This window comes from Trichomycterus rosablanca, chromosome 3, assembly GCF_030014385.1.
Source record: "Trichomycterus rosablanca isolate fTriRos1 chromosome 3, fTriRos1.hap1, whole genome shotgun sequence".
Classification (NCBI taxonomy): domain Eukaryota; kingdom Metazoa; phylum Chordata; class Actinopteri; order Siluriformes; family Trichomycteridae; genus Trichomycterus; species Trichomycterus rosablanca.
The window spans coordinates 33,489,833-33,514,205 of NC_085990.1; the positions used below are offsets into that span (position 1 = coordinate 33,489,833).

General features: G+C 39.4%; 1 protein-coding gene across 2 annotated transcripts in view; it reads left to right on the forward strand.

Annotated features, from left to right (window-relative positions):
• The first annotated feature begins 1,005 nt into the window (after nucleotides 1-1,005).
• nrp1a (neuropilin 1a) overlaps nucleotides 1,006-24,373 on the forward strand; it is an 89,165-nt gene continuing 65,797 nt past the window's right edge. For both annotated transcript variants that reach the window (XM_062991184.1, XM_062991185.1), the window contains exons 1-3: nucleotides 1,006-1,088; nucleotides 2,886-3,060; nucleotides 23,004-23,185. In XM_062991184.1, coding sequence (XP_062847254.1) covers nucleotides 1,022-1,088; nucleotides 2,886-3,060; nucleotides 23,004-23,185 — 424 coding nt within the window. In that variant the 5' untranslated portion in view covers nucleotides 1,006-1,021. The remainder of the gene's footprint in view (nucleotides 1,089-2,885; nucleotides 3,061-23,003; nucleotides 23,186-24,373) is intronic.

A 24,373-nucleotide genomic window follows, 5' to 3' on the forward strand; every position in this document is an offset into this window, starting at 1 on the left:
TTGGTACTTCAGAATAAAACATTAGTGAAGCAAATGAACGCATTTATGCATGCACAATCCTTTCCATAACATAGAAAATAATTAAATAATTCGCACCCTAACCTGATCAGATGCAAAATTAGACGGAATCTTAAAAATGTGGAATATGGAAGATTATTATAGTGCAATGAAGAAAAAGATTTAGTGCAATGAAGTGTTTGTCGAGTGAGTGCGCTCCAAAGTCCAGCGATTTCTCCTGCACTGACTTATATAGCGGCTCTACCCTCATACAGAGAGAGAGAGAGAGAGAGAGAGAGAGAGAGAGAGAGAGAGAAGGAATAGAAATAACAATGGGGGAGTGTGGGGTGGGCTTTGCATATTTCTAATGAAACCAATGGGAGAGCGTAGATCTGTGCAGACGGTTGAGTGAAGGCAAAAGAAAAGCGACCGCACTTTAAGAAGGATGTGTGTCGCTTGTGTGTTTGTGTATGTGTGTGCGTGTGTATGCCTGGGCTTTAAGAAGCTGCCATTGGACTGTTAGGTGCCAGATGTGTGTGTCACTAGCTCGCCTCTTGTCAGATTTGCGGAACTCGAAGGTGTGTTGTGCGGAGACTCTCATCACTTTGCGCGGCTGCTTCTAACCCAAACCTGCGGACACCGCGCACGGTGCGCTCTCGGTTTCATTTACGGGAGGATTTACCCTACGATTTTTACTTTTACGCGGAATCAAAACCCGAGTGTTTGCTGTGATTTTTGTGTTTCCGTGTTATTACCAGTCTCTGGTTTTCTGTACGGATATGGCAACTCCAGGGCGGCTCAGAGGAGCGCTCCGATTCCACCGCACCGGAGACCGGAGCTGAACAGAAGCGCCCGGATACATCCACGCAACAACCTGCCGCTTCTGCTTTTCACTTTCCTTTCGTCCAAATGAAACCATTCTGAGCGGAATTAACTCACCACAGAGGATTTTACTCACATTATTTTTTCTACTTTTTAACTTTTTCATTGTTTGTAAAAAAAAAAACAATCAAAGGACGCGAGGATGCATGTTGGATTAGTGCTGATCCTCTTAACAGGAATCTTTGTCAAAGCGAGAGCGTTCAAAAACGGTGAGTAACAGATTATAACCTGGGTTTGTTTTTCTGCACTATTGGTTTAGAAGGGATTTACAGGGATTAGACTGTAAAAACCACAGTATGTTGGTGATGAAAGCTGGTTTGGGGATCTGCGCTGCTCACCTGTCCGGTAGAAACAAAAGCGCAAGTTTAACCAAGATCATCTTTACATTTACTCACTTTATCCTCTTAAAACTACAGCAAAATGAAAAATCCTACTCAAATATATAATAAACATGGTCAGGTTTAAATAAACTCACTCAAAAAGCATAACTCAGCTTTAAGTAAGCTCTCATTTGAAAACATAACCAGCTTTAAAAAAACACTTCAGTCAACTTTGTGCATAGCCTTATGAAAACCACGGCCAATGTAAAATATGACCAACTTTTAAATATATAATTTGCTTTTAAAATCCTCACTTTTTAAGGCTTTGTAAAAAAAAAAAAAGAAAAAAAAAAAAAAGAAAAGCCAAATAAATGCACACTTTTTGGATTAACATAGTCTTTTTAAAAAGAAGTCACTCTTTCAAAAGACAACATTAAACCTGACTACGCCTTATAGTATGATCAGCATTAAATATAAACAGTGTTTTCAATCATAAGCACAATAATAATTAAAATGCTTACTGTAAAATTCTGTTTCAAAATTGTATACGTTTTTCAATGACCAGCTTTAAAACGTTTAGAAACACGCATACCTTTAATAAAGATCTTCTTTAAAACATGATCAACTTTATACAAAAAAAGATCATCTTAAAACATGATTAGATGATGATCATAACTAAAGACAACATTTACATGACATTTCCAACATGATCCATTAAATATACAGTAGGCACTCACTCAAACAGGGTACCGTACAAAACATGTAAAATTTAAACGATCCCGAGTGTTTAAACACAACAAAGAACACACATCCTAGTTTACACGTTTTGTTATTGTTTTAATATTTACAGAACATTAAAATCCTGAAATTGAAATGCTAACATAAAAACGACTATGTTGCGCATAGTCATTTATATATGAAATTTCTTTAAAATTCGACTAAAAGGGTATTTATTGGGTAATTGCAAAAGTGAAATAAATAGGACGAATAATAGAAATAAAAATATTATAAAAGGTAGATTAGATAGATAGATAGATAGATAGATAGATAGATAGATAGATAGATAGATAGATAGATAGATAGATAGATAGATTTACTGATCTGAAGTTGCTTAAGTACAAAAGTGGTCCAACATAACATTGATAAAGAGCTGTTATATACTTTGTCCATATAAATACTGCCCAAAGTTGAGTGACTAGTGACACTCAAGAGTAAAATATGTTGGGCATGATACAAAACTTGTTTGAATAGATAATGTATAGTCTGCTATGTATTTGTATTCAAGAATCTTGAATAAAAAGTTGCTAAACCAATGTCCTTATAGATCACAAAAAAAAGGCTATTATATATTTTGACAAGGGACTTAGAAAGTTTGTGTTAACATTTGCTCTACTGGAAAAAAAAAACCCAGAAGCACCCGAAATAAGCAGTAGAAAGGCTTGTTAAACGGCACATGGCGCAATTTATATTGACGCTTATTCATCTTAGTTATATTATTGTGATTTTAGGTCTTCAAAATAGACTATTCTTTATATTTAACAAAGCTGCATGCACAATCAAACTTTTAAACAAAAGTGCTTAGTGAAACTAGTAAATCTTTAACATACACCTGTCTGTTTTGCTTTGTTTGGTTTTTATTTTATTTTTACCATATGGTACTGAACCCTACACGTGTCTTACATCTAGATAAATGCGGGGACAATATCCGGATCACCAATGCCAACTACCTGACCTCTCCGGGCTACCCGGCCTCATATCTGCCATCTCAGAGGTGTGTGTGGGTGATCACAGCTCCCGCTCCCCATCAGCGAATCCTCATCAACTTCAACCCGCATTTTGACCTGGAAGATCGCGAGTGCAAGTGAGTGCGCAGTCATCTTCCGCAGTAGAGGAGCGCCACCTAGCGCCAGACCTCTCTCTCTCTCTCTCTCTCTCTCTCTCTCTCTCTCTCTCTCTCTCTCTCTCTCACACACACACACACACACACACACACACACACACACACATACATCATTCATACACATACACACACACACACACACACACACACAGCAGTGGTTTAGTGTTTATTGATTTTGGCTGCTTGTGTTCAGCAGTTGAGGGGCTCATATTAGTTTTGGCTGGGTTTAATGTTGTTGATCCGTGATTAGTCCTGAATAAGTAATTCGACTCCGACTTTGTACATTTCGATGATTATTTGCAGTCACTTCTGTGTGATACTGCTGATTTTACTTTGTATTTCTGAGCAGCTGCACAAAATGAACCATTTTCTCAGACTGGATTGCAAATTAAACAGTTTTAAAGTCCAAGCATTTGTTTCTGAAGTGGTAGATGTATTTTCCCCATTACACATTGGAGGAATGATGAAGTATTATTAGTATTATTCTCTGGGTACTCTTCCCCCCCTTCCCTTACTTATCACCTCCCAAACATACAAAGATGAACTGGCTACATGAATGTGCCATAATGTTTGTGTCACCCTGCGAAAGATGGGTTCCATGTCCAGTGTGTATTTCTAATGCGCTTAATGTTTCTGGGTGTCTCCGGTCCTACTATGACCCTGACCAGAATTAAAACATTATTTAACTTCAAATAATGCATATATACTTGGATGTCATGGATTACATTGTTTTTACTTTGCAGACCAGAAATGAACATACCCTGGATGGGCAAAATACTTGAATTAATAGACTGGGTGGCCTTCTAGTATAACTGATACACAGAAACATGCTTTCTAAGGTCATGGGTACGATCGTTGCTTCTGGTCTATTTTATGTACAATATTTTGCCGTTTTGTGTCCACATGGATTTTCTTTGGGTACACTGGTTACTTAAACAGATTGGATTGGCTACACTTAATTGTCCCAGTGTGTTAGTGAGCAAGTGAATGTGTGTCACCTTGCCTGCAATGTATCGGCGCTGTGTCCAGGATGTATTTCAGTTAGTGTTTCTGGGGTGACTGCAACCCTAACCAGGATTTAGTGATTAGTGAAAATGAATAAATAAATATATGAATTAAATCTTTAGTGTGATTGGTTAATAGATATAGTATGTAAACATTGTCACTAACACTAGTCCTTCAATGCACCGCTCTCATTCTAAATCTAGCTGTTTTTGCTTCTTTGTCCTGGAGGGTCTGGAAAACATTGGCTGTAGACTGTCATCATGTGGTTGTCTCTGTTACACTCCCCTCTCCACCCTGATACTTCCTCCCCCAGTCATTTGTGTTAAAAGAAAGCCTGGTATTAATGGCACCGTTTATCTGGTTCTTTACCTCTTTACAGCCCTGTAAACCTTTAGAGATTTACAGCTTCAGATGACCCGCTGCTGTCTGCACAAAAGGGCATCGTTTCTTCTGCAGGCTCAAGTTTCTCTACCCAGAGACCCCCATAACACACACAGGGTTTTAATGGAAGTGCTAGTATAGACTGCAGTGTTAGTACACACATGGTCAAGACACAATGAATCCTGAGCCACCTAATGAAATCACTCGGGGATTAGATTTCTCTATTTATATGAGTAAAAATCGACTGAGGCAGTAAGTAGCGAAATACATTCCTACCACAGTTTGAAGTGGTGGTCTGTATTCAGTTACAGACATGCCTTAAACTGTTTCAGCTGGTTTACAATAAACCATTACAGGTATTTACACTTCTCTAGTTAATTAAATTTGATACTCGTTTAACATGACTAAGTATTAATTTGATGCCCGCTCATTTGCAAGGCGATGTTGTAGGTATTGTTTTACATGCCCCTTCACCAGGCACTGATATTACACTTGGAAAAGGGCCAGTGTGTATTTTATTTATTTGAGCAGTCACAGTGTGGAAACCACAGTATTAAAGCATATTCTAAACATCTAAACATCTCACTGCCATTTTTAATCTTATTCCTATTTTCTTTGACTGTTCTAGTTTGAGTTTTGACACACCTACTACTATCTGGGTGATATGACTGCAACTTGCAGCAATCATATTAATTTATAGAATAAAAGAATATAGGTTTTGCAAAATATTGCTACAGTTGCATTACATTATATTTCACACCGCAGTGTTTATATCTGTATTTTATGGTCTGTAAATAGGACACTTCAGTATTAATGAACATCATTGAACTCAATGTTCATGTCTGGCTTCCCCGGAATCACTGGGCGCAATGCAGAAACACACCCCAGACAGGATGCCATTCTATCGTGGGGCCTTGGCCAACCCCCAACAACCCCAACCCCTCCCCATCTTAGACATAGCTAATTATGTCTATATGTAGATGCCCGACCAGCAGATAGCACAGCTGGGGATTTGAACTCTGGATTCCAGCTGTAGAGGGCAAGTGTAATTTACCAGTGTGCCACCCGACTAATAATTGTGCCTTGGTTACTCATTCAACCAGTTCACCAAATTTAACTGGTAAACCAGTTTGACTAATAGAATACTGTGAGGTAAAATATCTGTAGAATAAAAGGTAAATCTTACAAAAACCTACAGCCACAGTTTTAAACCATCTGTGGTTTAAAATCTAGTTAATGAACTTTACTGAAATAAGTGCATTTAGAATTTACTACTTTCTAAGTAGCGACATAGATATGTTTTTTTTTCTCTAATTTGATCTAGTTGAGATCTACTTGGTGGATCTGGTATCTGTGGATCAGGGTGTTTCCTGTACTTTCAGCTGGACAGACATTAAGAGCTCTTGCATGAGGAAACTGTTGATGTTCCAAATGGCTTTTTTATCAGATGGTAGCAACAGAGAGGCCATGTCCGTAAGCCGCCAGCGTTCTAATTAGCGGCATATGGAACACACACATGTTCTTCATGTTTCTGACAAGTCGCTTATCAACTAAGTAAACAATGAGAGAGTAGATAAAAACAGCCACTGAGTGTGACACATTTAGTAAGAAATGTGAGACTGACAGAGAGTGTTCATCAGTAGATAAGAGCCTAAGTGCTTCTCGAGGATGGGTATTTTCTTTTCTTTTTCTTTGTTTGCATTTCTCGTAGCACCTTTGAGTTGCACACAAAGACATAAAGTTTGAGGAGAAAGCAGACCTTGGGAGGGCAAATATTTAAACTGGAGTCTGTTCGCTCAACTGAGCTACCGCCCACATCCCTGCCCATGTGAGTAGGCAGTTTTCTTCACCTCTGGGAGGTCTACATGTGTTCACATCTCTTCACATCTTTCAAGCCATTTCGACTGCAGAAAGCTGTAAACACCTGCATGTTGGCATGTGTGTGACTTTTCCCCCTTACAAGGACCTTGTTTAAATGCAAAGTGTGTTTGCTTGAATGCTCACAGGAGCACCGAGACAGCTTCCCTGGCTTTGGCAAATGTATCGGACTGAGACATACCTCTTGGCTTACAAAGCGAGTCTATTAAAACTGCTTAAGTGTCTCTACGGCTCAGTACTTGGAACATTGAATGGTTGTACTTTCTTTTTGTGTACTGTGTTAAAAAGCAGCATTCTTCAGATAGCATCATGATTCATTGGGGCAGGAAGACAAGATGTGACTTTAACGTATTCTGTTTACACTCTCAAGACAACTATCTGTAAGAAATTAAGGGAAAAAAGAAAGAAAATAGGGACGATACTAGGGCTGAGTGAAATGGCAAAAATGTATCAGAACAGACATTTATACTGTTTATGATACAAAACTCAGGTTTCTTTCAGACTCCTTAAAATATTCTGGAAGGGGCCGCTCAGGTGGCGCAGCAGTAAAAACACACGCTAGAACACCAGAGCTGGGATCTCAAATACATCACATTGAGTCTCAGCTCTGCCTGCCTATTGAGTCTCAGCTCTGCCATGAACAACGCTTGGCCTGTTGTTCAGATAGGGGTGGGATATTAAAGCCGTATAGGGACTCTCTCATGACGAATGCAATTACAACCTCTGCTGGCTGATTGATGGCAAAAAGAGTGCTGTCAGGGTGTGTGTCTCCGTACAAAGTGTAGGTGACAAAATACATACGGCTGCTGCCCATGTGTCGGAGGGGGAGTGGGTTAGCTTCGTTCTCCTCAACCAGAGCGGGGATGTGCATTGGTGGAGAGGAAGCATGACACAATCGGGCAACTGGACGCACTAAAAGGAGCATAAAAATGCATAAACAAACAACAAAAAACATTCTGGAAGGTAGACTGTCTACTCCATTGGCTGGCAGGTTATATATACAATATAGCCAAATGTTTAGGACACACCTACACTGTGGACCTACTTTTTGTGTTCTGGTGTTTCAGCCATACCTATTGTAAACATGTATTTTAAATTAATTATACAGAATAAACACTGTTCTTCTAACTATGTGGTTCAGTTTAAGAAAAGGTCCATTACAGTTTAAGCATGACTGTGCCTCTGTGAATGAAGCAAAGTCCATAAAGACAGAAATTACTGGTCCAGAAAGTTTGGGGAATTTGAACTGTAGTGGTCTACACAGAACTCTAACCTCAGCTCAGCTGAACACTGTTTGGATTAATTGGAATGTTAATTTTAAGCCAGATCATACAGTTTAACCATAATCCATCCACAAACACACTCCAAAATATTGTGGAAAGCCTTCCCAGAAAAATGGAGGCTGTTATAACTGCAAATCTCTAACTAAAATTATTTCAATTGGTTTTGGAATCAGATTGTGTGCTTTTTGAGGCTTTGTCCTTACAATGTACTACATGACCACATGTATCTGCATTTGGCATTGACATAACATTAAATTGGCAACCTTATATCGAAATTACACCAGTGCACAATGCTAAACCGGTAGCTATAAGTTACACTTTCTCATTAGCTTTTAGCCTTGAAGCTAAGTAAAGCTAAAGAACCAAAGCACCAAACACAACTTAGCTAATTGACTGGTTTTTGGTTTGGAGAACATTGTGTACATTCTTTACATGTCTCTAACAGTTCTTTAACCCCTATATTGTCTGCATAAGTTGCAGATTTACCACATCTGCGCTATTGAAAACCATAACCATAACTCAGAACCTCTTGAACGTCCAGAATTTGCTGTTAGCCCTTCACTCACTCCGACACCCCTAAGCAACTTGAGCAAACATGAAAAAATCTGACCCGCATGCTCATTTATCAGTGGTTGTCATGGCAGTAAAAATAAAGAAGGGAGGAATGTGGCATGTCTCTTTCATCTTGAGCTGACTGGACACTAAGAACAGGGAATGCCCTGACCTTAAGCCCTGCAGAGGAGGACAGAGCTGACAGTGTCTGTTTCGGATACTTATGGCTCTTGTTAACAGTAATTACCTGTGTAGAGTATCAAAGACATTTTACAGAACTGCAACTGGCGTAGTTGTTCCGGAGCGTTGAAGGGACGAGTAGCTTAACTACTGCCTTTGTCCAAAACAGGAGGAACATTAAAATGAAGTGCCACAGTCGTTTGTTCTAATAACATCTAGCTCTCAGTAGGGAGGCTGAGGTGTTGTAGGGAAAAATTCAATTGTGGGAGGCAAAGGCAGCCCATTACAATGTGGATGTTTTGGCAGGGCTCGCTGCAATAGGGAGTGTTTGGAAGCTGTTTGTTTCTTTCCAAAGGTCCCAAATCAGATTTATGCACCATGTCAGTGAATTTCTGGCACAGCATATAACAGAACAGAGGAAGTCCACAAAGGTAACTTGTTTAACTGGGGAGTCATGTGGTTTGGTAAAGTGAAAAGGCCAAGAAGAACTTTTGTTTTTATTCTCTTATGTCTTTCTTGCTGTTCCTCACTTTGGCTTCACTTTGTCCTTCTTTTCACCCCCCGCAATCTCACTAGTAATGTTACACTGAGTGTGTCTACATGCACGCTAATATTTCCATCATTATCTGATTTTAGCTGTACCAGATGTTTCAAATACTCACGCAAACAGCATACTCCATTACTTTGGTTTAGGGTAAAATCAAGGTGCTATAAGATTTATTTAAATGACTGCTGGATTCTAGCCTGACTACATTCATTTGGGCTTTTTGAACAAAGAACATTCTATAGATTCTACAACACTGACCCAAATCGCAAATTACTGGCACATTCTAGAATCTGACCCAATTAGAAAGACTGAATGCTGACCTAGTTTTAACCACTGTAAAACACTGACCCAATTTTAGACATTTTACAACACTGGGAATTCTGAAGAACAGCATTTATGATTACAAAAGGTGTAGTAAAGAGTTTTTTCCTTATTAGGCAACTTACATGAATAACCATGGTTAATTGAACTATTATTACTCAAATCTACTACCAGATTTAATTATTCCAGCCCACTACTGCTGAGACCCAAGGTATAAATTACCAGCGGTGTTATCGGCTGGTTATGTGTCTACGCCAACCCTGACCAGGATAAAGTATTAAAATAAAATGAAAAATCTGCTATCAAATTATGTTCTACATGTAAACACACTTAGTGAGTCTGAGTTTACAAAGTAAGATAGACCGGATTGGGGGTTGGCTAACGGTGAAGTGATTCACCTTGGATGTGTGTCGAAAGGACGAGCTGATTGAAAAGTGCTCTCTGTCTGTGACATCTGCCGTCCTCCCGCTGCTCTGTCAGGCTTGATTCATGCATTCCTCTCTCTTTAGCTTTCACTTTGCCATTTCATTGCTCAGCATGAGCAGATCTGAGAGCAGAGAGGAGGATGGAGGGATGGGGATGTGGATGTGGATTGGTAAAAGTGAAAAGTCACAGAATATTAAAAAAAAAAAGCATGGTAGATGAGGGGAGGGATGGGCTGTAAAAAAAGCAACACAGAAAATAAGAGTAGTCATTTAAAAAAGCAATGGCAATTTTATAAAAGTAAAAGTGTTAGTATAAAGACAAACATGAATGACAAAAGAAGTGAAAAAAACATAAATGTTATAAAATGTAATTAAATTATAAATAAATCAGCACCTGAAAGCAATTCATAAAATATGAAAACCATTTTTTCTTCCTGCACTGTACAAAATTCCTGTCCATAAATTTTCCTCCAAGTCACCTAAAGAATGTCGGTACTTGAGATAAAGCATTTTTGGCAGAAGTCACTCAGCTCTCAGACTTCTTGCCAGAAACAAGTTGCTCAGTATCAAGGTTTCCCATCCTGCACCTAAGCCAGTTCAGCTGAGTGATTTCTGTTGCTTATTGGATTTCCAATCCACCCCAAGCTTATTACGAAATTACATGATCAAAGAACAACACGCTAAGCTCTTGGATTAGTCTGGATCTGTATGTTCAGGATTAATTCTTCTGGATGCCGTGTTTGTTATGCCTGCATTTTAGATTAATATCAGGTCGCATTTCAGAGCCCCTGAGCTCATCTAGACAAAATGCTTTTTTATTAGCAACAGGATAATAAAGTGTGTTTTTATAGCTTGATGATGAAGATATGATATGCTTTGTAAGGTGTTGTGTGTTTATAAATCAGGTATGACTGATTTACAAAAATATAAAAGGTATGCTATACTTTTATTATAGTATGGGTTTGGATGTTGTACTTTCAAAACAGTGACATTCTCTATTGAAACTCAAATGATAAACTGTTGCAGTATGACATTTAACAAAGCTAAACAGAACTTTATTAGCTACACATTTTGCCAGACCACCTACACATTTTCATATTAAATTGGTCTATAGACTAGTCCAACAAAGGGAAAAATTAATGGAGCATAATTACCACTCATGGGGTGTCAGTCTGTTGGAATTCTATTAGTTTGACTAAAAAGGCCCAGACTACCCTGATACTTAACACCTCTTCACCCCGACACAAGCTCAAAGCTGTCTAAGACCATAAATGATGTGTTCCGATCGGTGCTCTATCACGTTGTGTCAGTGTGTGCTGGCCAGCTTGTTTAGTTTGCTGTCAGCCATGTAAAAGACCTTTTGCTTGTGATTGATGAGGTCCGGCCAAAGTAAAGTCCAGCAATCACGAACGTGAGGTCTGGTGGAAGATCTGCCACTGGTATTTGACATGACTTGGCGCTGTTTAGACCTCACATAGGGCTGGAGCGTAATGCAGATAGCTTGTATGGTAGCAGTTGGTGTTGAGCTGGTATTGAGAAGCCTACTTTCACTTTGTTTCTACTGAGTGTGGTCGCTTTCACCTCCTCTTTGATCTGGGCTGTCTCTCTTCCCCTACCACGTTTGGTGGCAGGGTCTGATAGCTGCAGACAGTGATGGATGTTTCTGGTGCTCAATCTGATCGAGTCAGAGTTTGCTCAGACTTTGTAGGCTCTTAATTTGCTCTTTGCTTGATCTTATCTTTTGCTGAACTTTTTGTTTGCAGGTAAGGTGGCTTTTTCTTTTTATATAAATCTTGCATTAAAGAGATTCTTTATTAGTTATTTATATTCACACAATCTTTAGTGTAGGAAAAATCTAAACACATTTTAATACTGACAAGAGAAAAAAATGCTGTTTAGTTTGAATTCCTACTAATAATGGAAGCTTAAGGGTAGCTGTGAATTCCATTAATAAATATTTAACATATGCAATTATATGATAAGATATTGGTAAATCAAAGCAACAAAGTATTCCCCTAGTATTCTAGTAGTTCTGCTCTTTTTTTGCTCCCATCTACCCAATTTCTTTCTTTTCTCTAGTTGCCAGTAGGTCTGCCAATAGGTCTGCCATTCCTGCTGAGAAGGCTACAGTCATTAGCGCTCACTAAGACTCCAACTTGGCAGAACCCATGAGGGTTTAGTAATAGAGAGGTCAGATCACCCTCCAAACTTTGGCATAGTTTTTGATAGTGGAATATTGGTCACAAAGTGGCACATCAAGACAACACACACACAAACACATACATACATTCACGCAGCATAGTCCAACAGAACAGTTGCAGTGGAAGAGATGTAATGCCTGGCACTTGATTCACTCAGCATGACTGTTTTACACTGCTGTTTCAAAAGCTGGATGCAATCCTCATGAAAACGATGAAAAGAAAGATAATGGGACAACAGAACCAGTAATGATCATCAGATCTCATTGCCTAAATTGATTTGTTAATGCTCACTGCAAGAAGTGATGGATTTTATGGCTCCCAGGTGCTACCACGGAAATGTTGTTGTGAGTATAGGAAAGCATAATTTGTCTGTTTTTCAGGTGGGAGAAAATGCATTACACTTTCCACTGTTGATCAGCAGAACATGAATCAACCTGTTTGGCAGTTGATCTCTCTCATTACCTACACTACAGTTTGAAAAGTCCCTTGCTTAATATTTACTTAAAGAAACCATGTAAGTCCACATTAGGGAGCTAAATTAATTTATTTGCTCTTTAAACTGCAATGCTATAATGTTAATGTTATAAATTTAAAAAGAACTTAATTTAAAATAAGGATTTATGGCAATGCCTTGACTAAATATGAATTAAAATTAGGGTTTGGCTTGATACATTATATGTCATCAGGGTTTGACCCAGCCTTAGGTGCCACTTATGTGTGTATTGACTGACCATTTGCAACTACTAAACAACTTAAATTACCAAAAGTTACATGCTTAAAGTTCTTTACATAGAGGTCCTCAAATTTCTAAACTCTGGAAAAAGAGAGTATTTAATTGATGTCAAAATAAATATATAATATAATATTTTTGGTCAGACTTGCAGCGGATCCAATTCCACCAAAAAACACTGGGCACAAGGCAAGAATACCCTGGACAGGGCACCAATCCATCTCAGGACTTTAGCCATCCACCATAGACATAGCCAATCATGTACAGTATGTGTAGAAGCACCGCCAGTCAATAGCACTGCTGAGATTTAAATCTGGGTCTCAGTGGTGGTGGGCTGGTGTAATAAACTGCTGCGCCACCTGAGCACCCTAATGAAATAAAATATCCTCTTTTATTTGATGACCCCATGGCAAAGCTAAGTTATGTCTAAATATGTTGTTTTGCTCTAAATGTAATATAATATAATTAAATATAATATAATAATTGTGTTTGTGTGTATGTGTGTGTGTGTTAGTCTAGTCTTATTCTTGACACTATTCTGTCTTTGTGAATTATGATGATGACCCGGTCAAAGTCAGTGTGGCCTGCCCTGTCCGCCCTTACTAAATGAATGATTCCCGAGGAGGGGTGTGGATAAAGGAACTATGGTGGGGGTGTGTTGAAAGACGAGACCTACAAGTATACGTCTGTTAATTGAATAAGTCCCAGTGTGGTTAAAGCCACTACCCCCTCAACAAGCCACCACCCTCCTCAACAAAATCCCTCAGTTCATCATCCTATATATAGACACAGACAGGAGAAGAAAGGAAGGTGGAAGTGAAGGAGTGAGTGAATTAATGAGTGAAAGCAAATGTGAACTGGACACCGTGACTTGGGAAACCGGAGCCTTAGGGCTAGTTTCAGTGTCATTCATTAACCAAACCCACACACACACTTCTTTATCTTTTAACCTCTTTTTTCAACTCTGTTCTTACCTCTTGTTGACCTTCCTCAGTCCTCTCTGGCCGTATTCGCTCCATTGCTTAGAGCTAAGCATGCATGGAGGCACAGTAAATACTAATGAATGTTAGGCTGTTGTAATTGTATTCTTGTGCCCTACTTCCTTTCTCACTCTTAGATAGACTGGCCTATATTTTCTTGCATCTTAAGTTCAGTTTAGAGGGTCAGTAATTTTATCTTTATGAGAACTGGATGCACCAAACGAATTATTACTTGTACTGCTCATTAATTCATCGTCAGTTATTGCTTTATCCTGTTCAGGGTTGCATTGAGTCTGGAGCCTCTCTAGCCAATGCTGAGAACATAGCAGGGAAACACTGTCGATAGGGCACCAGTCTATCACTTATTATTCACACTCAGAGCTAGGAGCAACTTAGATTAGCAAATTTACCTGCTGGCATGTTTTGGAAATGGGGAAGAAAATCAAAGTACAAATGTTCATACATACAGTAGCCAAATACTAGGATAGAAGCTAGTTTAGATAGTAAGTGCCCACTCTAAGCATGATGATCTACCCAATGACTTGAAAAAAGGGTGTGGCTGGCTTCACATGTCTCAGAGTAAGCATGTGTTAGTATGTCCACTTTCCAGATTAGCACATGTCTACCTTATTCCTTTTCGAAGCAAAAGGATTGAATGTGTTTAGGCAATGTGACTGGGGAATTTCTCACTTGTATCTACAGGCAACCTGGATTTCATAACAAGAGTGTTACAACACCTGTTTTAGTGTCTGACTTTTTAATTTTTTGTGGAACCATCACATCAAGACATTTATTTTTAAGTTTTGACTAATCATACATTTTTAAACACCCACTGCATTGCTGGAGGGTGAGACCAGCTCTCATGCTGACCTTGATTCTCATTGTTTAGCTCTTCCTTTCTGTGTACGTTTCTGTCTACATGCTTTGGAAGCAGGTTCTGACCTCATTAGATCAGATACACACTGGCCTGAGGAGACGCTGTGTGTGTTCCTTTTCCCTGCTGACCAGCGTTAACATCAGGCCCTGCATGTCACACTCGGCCTTGGGCCAAGGCTGGCACGGAGGGCAGAGGAGTGTTTTGTAGGCAATGGTGTGCCTGATTCTGCCCACACTCATTTATTTTTTATTGTTGGTTCAACAGTTCCTTTTGTGTTCTTGTCATTCTTTTCTGGATGGTGATATTACCTTCCTTTTACAAGGTGGCCAAATGGAGTCCATTCTTACAGTAATAGCCAGCAGAATGGGATCCCTGACAGAGGTTATATGAAGTCTAGCTTCTTCTGTCTGCTTTATTCTGTTTTATTTATGTTTATAAAATGGTAAAAAGGTAAAAACTGAGTTACCAACACACCAGCTACTTAGTCCACTGGCATGTGATAACCCACATTCCTAAAAAAGGCATAATGCCAGAGAAACTCGGTAAAAGCCAGGGGGTATAAAATTAGGAGAGCCACCCCACAAAATGACACCCCATGTTCAGTGTAGATCCATCTGTGGGCCACAAAAAAGTGCTTTCCCTGGAGGCAGTTTACCCAGAGTGGTTACACTTCAGTGACAGAGGGGGGTCACAACAATGGCTGAGTTCCCTGGAAAGAAAATCAAAGAATGCATGCCTATAAAACAAAAGAGCAAGTGTTGGGTAAGCACAAACATCATACATGCAACAAAGCCAGTATATAAAGGGCTCTCCCAGCTGCAGCACATCAATGCTAATGAAGCTCAGCAACTGCCTGATTAAAGGAAATGCCACTGTCAGCCATCTGCGCCTCCATGCATCCCTGCCGGCAATAATGGCACAGCAGGTGGGCATAATTCTGTAACCCATGCTCCCTGCCGATCTCTACAGTAGGTGGGCCTGTTACAGAAACAGTGCTATTCCAGCTGACAACTGGTTTTTAATCATAGCAGAACCTGCAGTAAGGATGCTAATTAATTTTCAGCTAATGATGAGCTTAAGATAGAAACTAGTAGTCCTGAGATACCTGTCTTTGCATAAAATGAAGACTGCTGTCAGTTATAGGGAATGGAAACTCTGCCCATCTGATATCTAGCGTTTTGATAGCAGATAATGCACCCTTAACAAAGTCTTATCATAAAATAAAATAATTGAATGTAGGTAAAGATTATTGTCTAGCTCACCCAGGTGAAGACTGCAACTAATCTGGTCCTGTTTCTCATCATATCCTTCCGTATGTAACAGATTAATGTTTATCCTGTTCTGGTGGCCATGTGTTAAAGAGGGAGATGACAGAACTTCCTTTAGCTCATGCAGCTGTGTGGATGTACTAGTGTGCCTTAACAGATCCACAATACTAATGTGACCATTCTGTAAAAAGTATCTTTCATTGTCTTGTTAGTCTTTTAACTGGATAGAATGTCTGACTAATAGTCCAAGCTCTTAATGAACAGAATGTGATGCATAATGTCGAATCAATGTTTTAAATACTTTTATTTTTAAGCACGTTTTAGGGCACTCAAGGACAGTATAGAGATTAATTACTACACATAAAATAGCAATACATAAGAAGTAGTAAAAAAGCCATTTGTATAAAAATATGATAAAATATAGGTACTAAGAATTAAAAATTAGAGAGTGAGTGGAATAGTATTATTGGGTGGCTGTAAAAGCAAGCTGAAAAGTGTTTTGAAGTGGGGAAGTGAAGTATCTCTATCAAAAATGAGATGGAGAGAGTGTTCCATAATTTTGGGGTAGCCACACTAAAAGCTAAAATCTCCTATAGTGTGTAGATTATTTTTTTGATTTTATAAGGGCAGTTGTAGCCTAGCGGTTTAGGTACTGGACTAGTAATCGAAAGGTCTGCCAGGTTGCCACTGCTGGGCTCCTGAGCAAGGCCCTTAACTCTCAACTACTTAGACAAAAACTTTGAAATCACAAAAGAAAGACAACTAGATGAGAAATTAAGGCTGACCATAATACATAATACATAAAGCATCTCCCTTAGGCATTTATCGGTTGGCACATGAGTAGACTCTGTTGCAAACAGAGTGGGTTTTGTGCTGTAGCTGATCAGTTTCACTCACATGATAAGAAAAATTAAAACGCTTCCAGCAAAATTAACAAAAAAAGACTGTGTCTGCACACTATTTATACTCTATAATTAGCTCTTAATACTTTAAACTCATTAATATGATCACTGTAAATCGGTGGATCTTGGAGAAGCATAATTAGGTAGGTAATGAAATCAGCCCTGCTGAATCCATCAGTGCTAATCATAATTGCTGTTTATGGAAGCATGGGGTGCAGTCTGCTGTGCTGTACTGTAGAAAAATAAACCCAGCGCTAAAAATGTGTCTAAGGCTGGAAAAGCTGCGGGGCCTCTGTGCAGCTGTGCCTTTTTGCTGGGTTGATATTAAAAGTCACATGGCTGCAATAAGAATGGAACTGCTTAAGCATCTCCACCCTCTTTAGCATGCACACATGTTCTCTGGAACCAACTTCTAAAATACATTTTCCACTCAGTTTAGGATTGGAGAAGCAGCTTTACCAAAGGGTGATCCATGAATAACCGTAAAATGCAGCTGAACTACATAAGTATGGTGCTAAAATATCACTTTGACAGCACTGGTTACATTGCACACCCTGAACCTATAGATAGGCAATATATTAAAATTAAATATATAAAAAACTGTTCTTGCAGAAGCAATACCTAATAATCAAAGTCATTTACTCAGTTTGGAAGTATGTCCATCACTCACAGCTGCAGTGAGGACACGGTCCCATCGCTCCACTTCTTGTCCATCATAGTGACAGAATGACAGACAGCTGTGAGGTCCACACTGAGGTAAGAGTGACTTGTAGGTGTGAGAGACCGTCAGATGGTTTAACCCTCATGTTTAATTTAGCTCAAAGTGACCCATTTTAACTGAAAAAGGACTGTTAAAACAGGTCAGCAGAGTGGCACATCAGTCTAGGGTGGCACCTTGTTTGGGGTGTATTCCTTGGCTTGTTAAGTGACTTTGCTAGTGTTAAAGTGTAAAGATGCAGTCGGTTTGCATACCTTAGAGTATGTATTTTCTTCATGTTTGCTATTTATAACAAACTTTATAAACTGAAAATTTCTCTTATTGATTACATTTGTGGTTACTTTCTGGATGGACTGTTCCTTTGATAAATGCCATATACAGTAGGTGGACAGTGTAAAGATAAAGCAGCCATCTGCTCCAAGCTATTTTTTTTAAAACAGTAAAGAAAGAGGTGACTGATACACGTGCTTTGGGAAAATGCTAGTACTCCCCTTATTCACATTCATGTAATACAGTTAAAAATTAACGTTACTTAAACTACAATTAATGTTACTTTTCTTGTACTAGACATGTCACAGAGTGCCCTTTGGGTAATGCAGTTTATATATAGCCATTATGAATATGTAGTCATATCTACCTAATATGTACAGAGCAAAAAAGACTATCAGCAGCTTGTGAGAAGTGCCGGTATGCAAGAAAAAGTCATGGTATACCAAAGAGTAACATGTAGAAGTACCGGTGAGTACTGGCCCACTTAAAATAACTGGTAGCAGCCAAACAAAAGCAAATATTTTACTTAAGTCAACTGCACAAGACACACAAAGGATGAATTGTCTAAGTAAGGTCATATTACACCTACCTCACCCGTCTCCATCAATGAGATGGGTTAAGTGATCTGTGCTATAGCATACGTCTAGAAATTGCCATCAGCATAATCATATTTCACTTCTTTGTTTGTGTATTATTGGGCTGAAACAGTCACTTTCACATGCTGGGTCTGTGCCACATTGTTAGCCTGTGCTTTATTGTCTTCTCAAGGTGCATGTGAGCTCGGGCTAATGTTCTCATTTGACACTTCTGGATTTTTTTTTTTTTTTTCTCAGACCAGATGTCTGGCTAATACACTGCCAGCCACTGCAGTGAAGGTCAGCTTTGTTTTTTTTTAATACCCCTGGATGGGTAGGACATATACAGGATTAGCATGGTGGAGGCTGTGTGTGATTTGTAGGATGTATGTTGTTTTTATGCATGTTGAACAGTACATGATCTGATGGGTGTCTACAGTTGCTGACAACACAGACAAATGCTTGTCAGTTTAAGGCAAATCTAAAAGACAAAGGAGAGGGACAAGAAAACGAAGTAAAAGCAGCATGTCATGCGGTGTCCTCTGGCTAAAAAAGAGCTGATACAGAGAATGAGATTTGGGAATGGTGACAGGTGGATTGGAGTTCTGTCTAGGCTGAAAGATTGTGCAACTCGGTTTTGATGAAATTGCTTAGCTGCCCTGTTCCCCCCCAGGGAAAGATCCCCTTTTATAAAACAGGGCTTGTTGCTTGCACTCATTCTGTAAACGTCCCACACTCGAGCTTCTGTACAAAACTAGACCCCTGCAGATGTCCGCGGAAACATAACGACCACTTCTACTTCACATGGCAGAGGAAAATAACTCTTACTCAGTGAAATGGCCTTTCCGAACAATCGTATAATGCCCTCCAGATGATCAGTGTCATGGCAGGTCAGGTTAATGCTTTGATCTGTGTACACCTGCTGAACAGCTGAGGTCGAATTTGTGCTGGATGTGCCAATTTGTTCTTAAAGGAATGTGGCAGGAATGTTGCTAAAACACGTTTAATAAATCCTTCTCAGCAACACAGTCCTATGTCTATCTTTATTGAATTACACCTCAGTTGTAGCTCACGGTCCATATGTAAGGAGTGTTCATGATGTACCTGACTAAAAATGCTATTCATGAAGGTTTTCCACGCAGACAAAAGGAAATAAACAATTCTGTAATGATGGTTCGTCTCAACGCAATAAGCTTACTTGTCAGTGTCTGCGGTTGTTACACCATTCTGACTGGCTGCTCATTTCTCTCTAGTGGTTTCGAAGGCAGGAAAATGGGTTTCTCCAGACAGAGAAAACTGTCAGGCTCTATATATACCAGTCGTATCACCTGATCTGCCATGAAGTGCAGGGTGGCATTAATTTTTAAATGCTCTGCAGCACCAAGCAAAGCGTACTAGCGTTTGATTTTTACCTTAAGGGAATTTAAAAAATCTGTGTCTGCAGGCATTCGGCGTGAAGTTGTGCCTCAGAGATTAAAAGTCACAGGGGAGGATTATTCGATGAAGGAAAAAGTTAAAAAATAAAGAAGACAGACCTGAAAAAGATTGATGCTTTCCATTTTGAGCCTGCAGCGCCACCGCTGCTGATGGAGAGTTTCTTCATGCTTCATAGCAGAAACCTGTTTAGCAAAGAATCAATCTGCTCTCTCATCGAAGCCTTTTATATATGTGGATTTGCTTAGTGTGGTAAAAGCATTTGTAATTACATTTGAAAAATAGTCGTCTTATTATTTTTTTATTTGATGAAGCAGACAAGGTGTTGAAAATGCTGTTTCCCGTATATGCAAGCAGTACTGTGATGCAGCTGGCAATTATGGCATGGGTTTGGGGACCAGTCCCACCTCCAATATGTTCCTCCCATGTCCATGTGGGTTCCTTAACACCTTTTAAAATATGTCCCAATGCTTGAGTAAGAGTTAATAGTGTGAGCAGGTTGTTCTTCTGTCTTGCACCCAGAGTTTGAAGGTAGTCCGGGCACACTGAGCACCTGACCAGCATGAAGCTGATGTAGGACTGCCTGGGTCTGATGGAGTGGTGCAGATTGTAGATTGGGGCAGTAGTAGTGCTGTCTGCTTTGAGTGATGTGCCACTATCAGGGTATCCAGGCTCACACACACACACACACACACACACACACACACACACACACACTCGGGTGAAGTCATCACTACATTAGCCACCACCCCAGGGGAGCCAATTTCAGAGAGCTGCACGTTTCTCAATTTACACACACACACACACACACACACACACACACACACACAAAGCCTTCTACAGTGCGAAGACCATTTGAACAGCTCTTGTTGTCACAGTCCACCACACTCTCCATCAACGAAACCTGTTTCACATTTTTACAATGTTTTCCTATAGAACTCTTACAGATATTATAAAAGGTTTTTTTGGGTAGGGGGTATAGTATCTTTTACAGTCGCTTCAACCAGTTACTTTCCTTAAAATAATATAGAAATCACGTTTGGCTTTAGTTGCAAGTACAACTAGTTAGTAAGGTTCAAATGGGAAGAACATTGGTAGCAATACAGATGATTGGACAGTGGTAGCCTAGTGGATAGAGCTTTGGGCTATCAACTGAAAGGTTGAGAGTTCGAATCCCAGCCACAGTTGGCCCCCTGAGCAAGGGCCTTAACCCTTTCTGCCCCAAGGGTGCTACACGATGGCTGACCCTGCACTCTGACCACAGCTTCCAAACAAGCTTGGATATGTGAAGAAACTGTACGCCTGTATATGTATATATATATAACAAATAAAGGCATTCTATTCTAGATGATAATTATGTTTACATTTGAGTTGTAGACACACTTGTTAATACGATGTCATTTAGCTATTATGCTATACAATTAATATTATTAAGAAACAATGTCTAATGTGTATTAGGCATACAATTTTCACTATGCAAAACTGAAGGCTGTAGGTCTTTCTTACTTGTTGGCATCGTTAGCATTGTACCTTCAAACATGTCTTGGCTGGTTAACCAGATTTAGGATAAAATGTAAATTATGCACTTGCTATGCCGGGCTGAACTATTACTTTAATTTCAGAAATAAATGATACTTTTCCATTTGATGCACGTTAAGACATGTTTTAGCTAACAGTCGTAGCCTAGAGAAAAAGACATGCCCGTGTATGAATGTGATTCTGTAATGAGCCTTGAGACAACACAGTCTAAAAGTGAGAACGCATCACACCAGTTCTTTTCTCTCTTCCTGTTGCGACAGCAAAGGGTGTCACTGGTGATTAAACACCGTGGAAACCAGATCTTACTGTCAGTCAAACTAAGCCACTCCTGACTGAAAAATTAAAATATTATTGCTGATACTGTGCCATCCAGAAACAGAGCTTGGTTATTGCAGGACATAATTGGGGTGTCAGTTCAGAGCACTGGCACCCGTCTGGTCTCACCTCACTGGCTCTGACAGGACCACCCATTGTTCTGTGTTTTGTGTTACTGACATAAGATCTTTAAGTGTACTTATGTCCTTCTGTCTTGCTTTTGTGTAGACGCGGGCATCTTTGTTTGTAACTGACTTCTGAATAGCTGCTAAATCAATTAGGTGGTTGCTCACATCAATAGCTGTAGGGCTGAAATTTCATTTTAAATGTCTGTCTGTGTGTGTGTGTGTGTGTGTGTGTGTGTGTGTGTGAACTAAGAAAATTAATCAACTCAGCATGCCATCAAGCCACACTTTTGCCTACACACATGGTTCCTACAATACAGAGATAACCAGACGTCTAGCAGTCGTATAAAGCTTTACAGAGTTATGGCATCTTTTTTTCCTGTACGACACTCAAAGTAGCTTGCGCACACAAAGGCTACTGGGAAGTTTGGCACAAAGCAGCTGTGTGTATTGTTTAGAGAGCAGTGGGACATCTGCATAAAGCACGTGCAGTTCATCACTGACTTCTTTCAGCAAATGCTGATGCTGCTGTAGTGGATTACTTTAGTGCTGTGATTTACTGCCAAAAGTTGATATAGTTGTCCGCTTTGTCCAGAGTTCAACAGTTCATTTTGGGTAGTTAGGGCATGTTAATGGTTGCTTAATTGCCCTTGACAACCATTTCATGGCCTTTGCTCACTCCCTATGACAACCCCAGTTACTAAAAACATTTATAAATGATTAAAAACAAAACAAGTGTAAAAAATAGCATAATAGTTGTTCTTAAACCATTTTGTCCATGTGTGTATATGTCGGCATGTGTGTAAGAGCATTGTCTATAATGTGGACATTAAAATAAGTGAGAATATTAATAGATGATAGATAGATAGATAGATAGATAGATAGATAGATAGATAGATAGATAGATAGATAGATAGATAGATAGATAGATAGATAGATAGATAGATAGATAGATAGATAGATAGACTAGTTTATATGTATATATGTATAGGTTGTTGTAGCCTAGTGGTTAAGGTACTGGACTAGTAATCAGAAGGTCGCTTGATCAAGCCCCACCACTGCCAGGTTGCTGCTGTTATGCTCAAGGGCCCACCTTGAGCAAGGCCCTTAACCCTTAATTGCTCAGACTGTATACTGTCACTGTACTGTAAGTCGCTTTGGATAAAGGCGTCTGCTATGTATGTATGTGTATATATAGTATATATACTGTATATATTAGTTCATATTGTTGTTCCTCATCATCTGAGCTCGATATTAGCAGTCCCATTAATCATCATTTTGCTGATTGAAGCAGGATTTAATAAAATGCATTTTCATCATACTGCACTTTTATTGGCTGTTAGTCTAAGTTAATGAAACTGTATAGTAATTTTTTTCCTTCTTCATTCTTCTCTGCAGATACGACTATGTAGAAGTCAGGGACGGTGTTGATGAGAATGGGCAGCTTGTGGGCAAGTACTGTGGAAAGATTGCTCCCTCTCCAGTAGTATCCTCCGGTAACCAGCTGTACATCAAGTTTGTATCGGACTACGAGACGCATGGGGCCGGCTTCTCCATCCGCTACGAGATTTTGAAATCGGGTAAGTAAGCTAACAATCTATAAGTCTTGTATTTGATTCCAAAGTGTATTGGTGAGCTTTTGTATTTTGCCTGTGTATAGTTCTGAAAGTGGTTTGTAAATGTTTAGGCCATTTTAGTGTGCTACTTAATGCCATGTGATGTGTTATGCGTAAAAATGTGTCCTGTGTAGCTAGTATATCACTGTAAATCCGAGGTGAGAAAAGGTCAGAGCAAGTAAAGATGGGTTATTTGTTTGGAAATATATAGCTTATAAAGTCAAATTTCATGTTATGTAGCCCTGCTTCCTGTGTTTAAAGGGCACGCAGGGACAGACAGAGAGTCTGTTTGTAAGTGTATGTGTGAGTTATTGTGATATGTGACATACCCTGGAGAGGTTCAACAGATGCCCACTTTCATTAATTAACCCCATTGTCTGCTCTGAGCCTTCTTCAATTGACCTTAGGGTAAGATTGGTGCTATAGCTGGGTTCATTTAATCTCAGTATTGAGTGTGTGGGCTTTAGTGTGGATGTGTGTAGCAGCTGGTGCAAGCAGCCAATTTTTGGCCAAGATGCCCCGACCCTAAAACACACACACACACACACACACCACTATCTACTACTAGATCAAATGAAAAGAACCACTATAGGATGAATGCTGATTATTCTGATAAATGAAAATATGATAATGGAACTGGTACAAGGCTAACAGGTGCAGCTGCATCCTGGGGTTTATTGAGTACGCTTACTGGTCACACTATTAGTAACAACAATAGTTTTTAGGGTCACAAAAAGCAAATCAAATCATTTGCTAATAATGATACCACATCATAAAACAAAATAGGTGATGGTACCCATACTGTAGCAGTGGTAATAAAATTGCTGTCTTTTTTATAAAGTTAGCACTAGAAGAATTCCTATGTCTTTCTCATGCTTGTGAGATCAGCATCTGTCATTGTGTCAAAACAAGTCTTTACAGAAAAAGGATTAGAAAGCAGTGAGTCACTGACATGTAATAAAGTTTAAAATGCAAGAGACTGATTGAAGATAAACAGATTAGCTGGTATTAGGCAGTATTAGCTTAGCTTCAGCAGGGATACATGGTGTGTATTTGTGTGTGTTTGGGTATACGTGTAAATCTAATGATTACACACAGCTGTTAGAACATGATGTAAGCACTAGCAGGTGGGTATGCATTTAAATGAGGTAA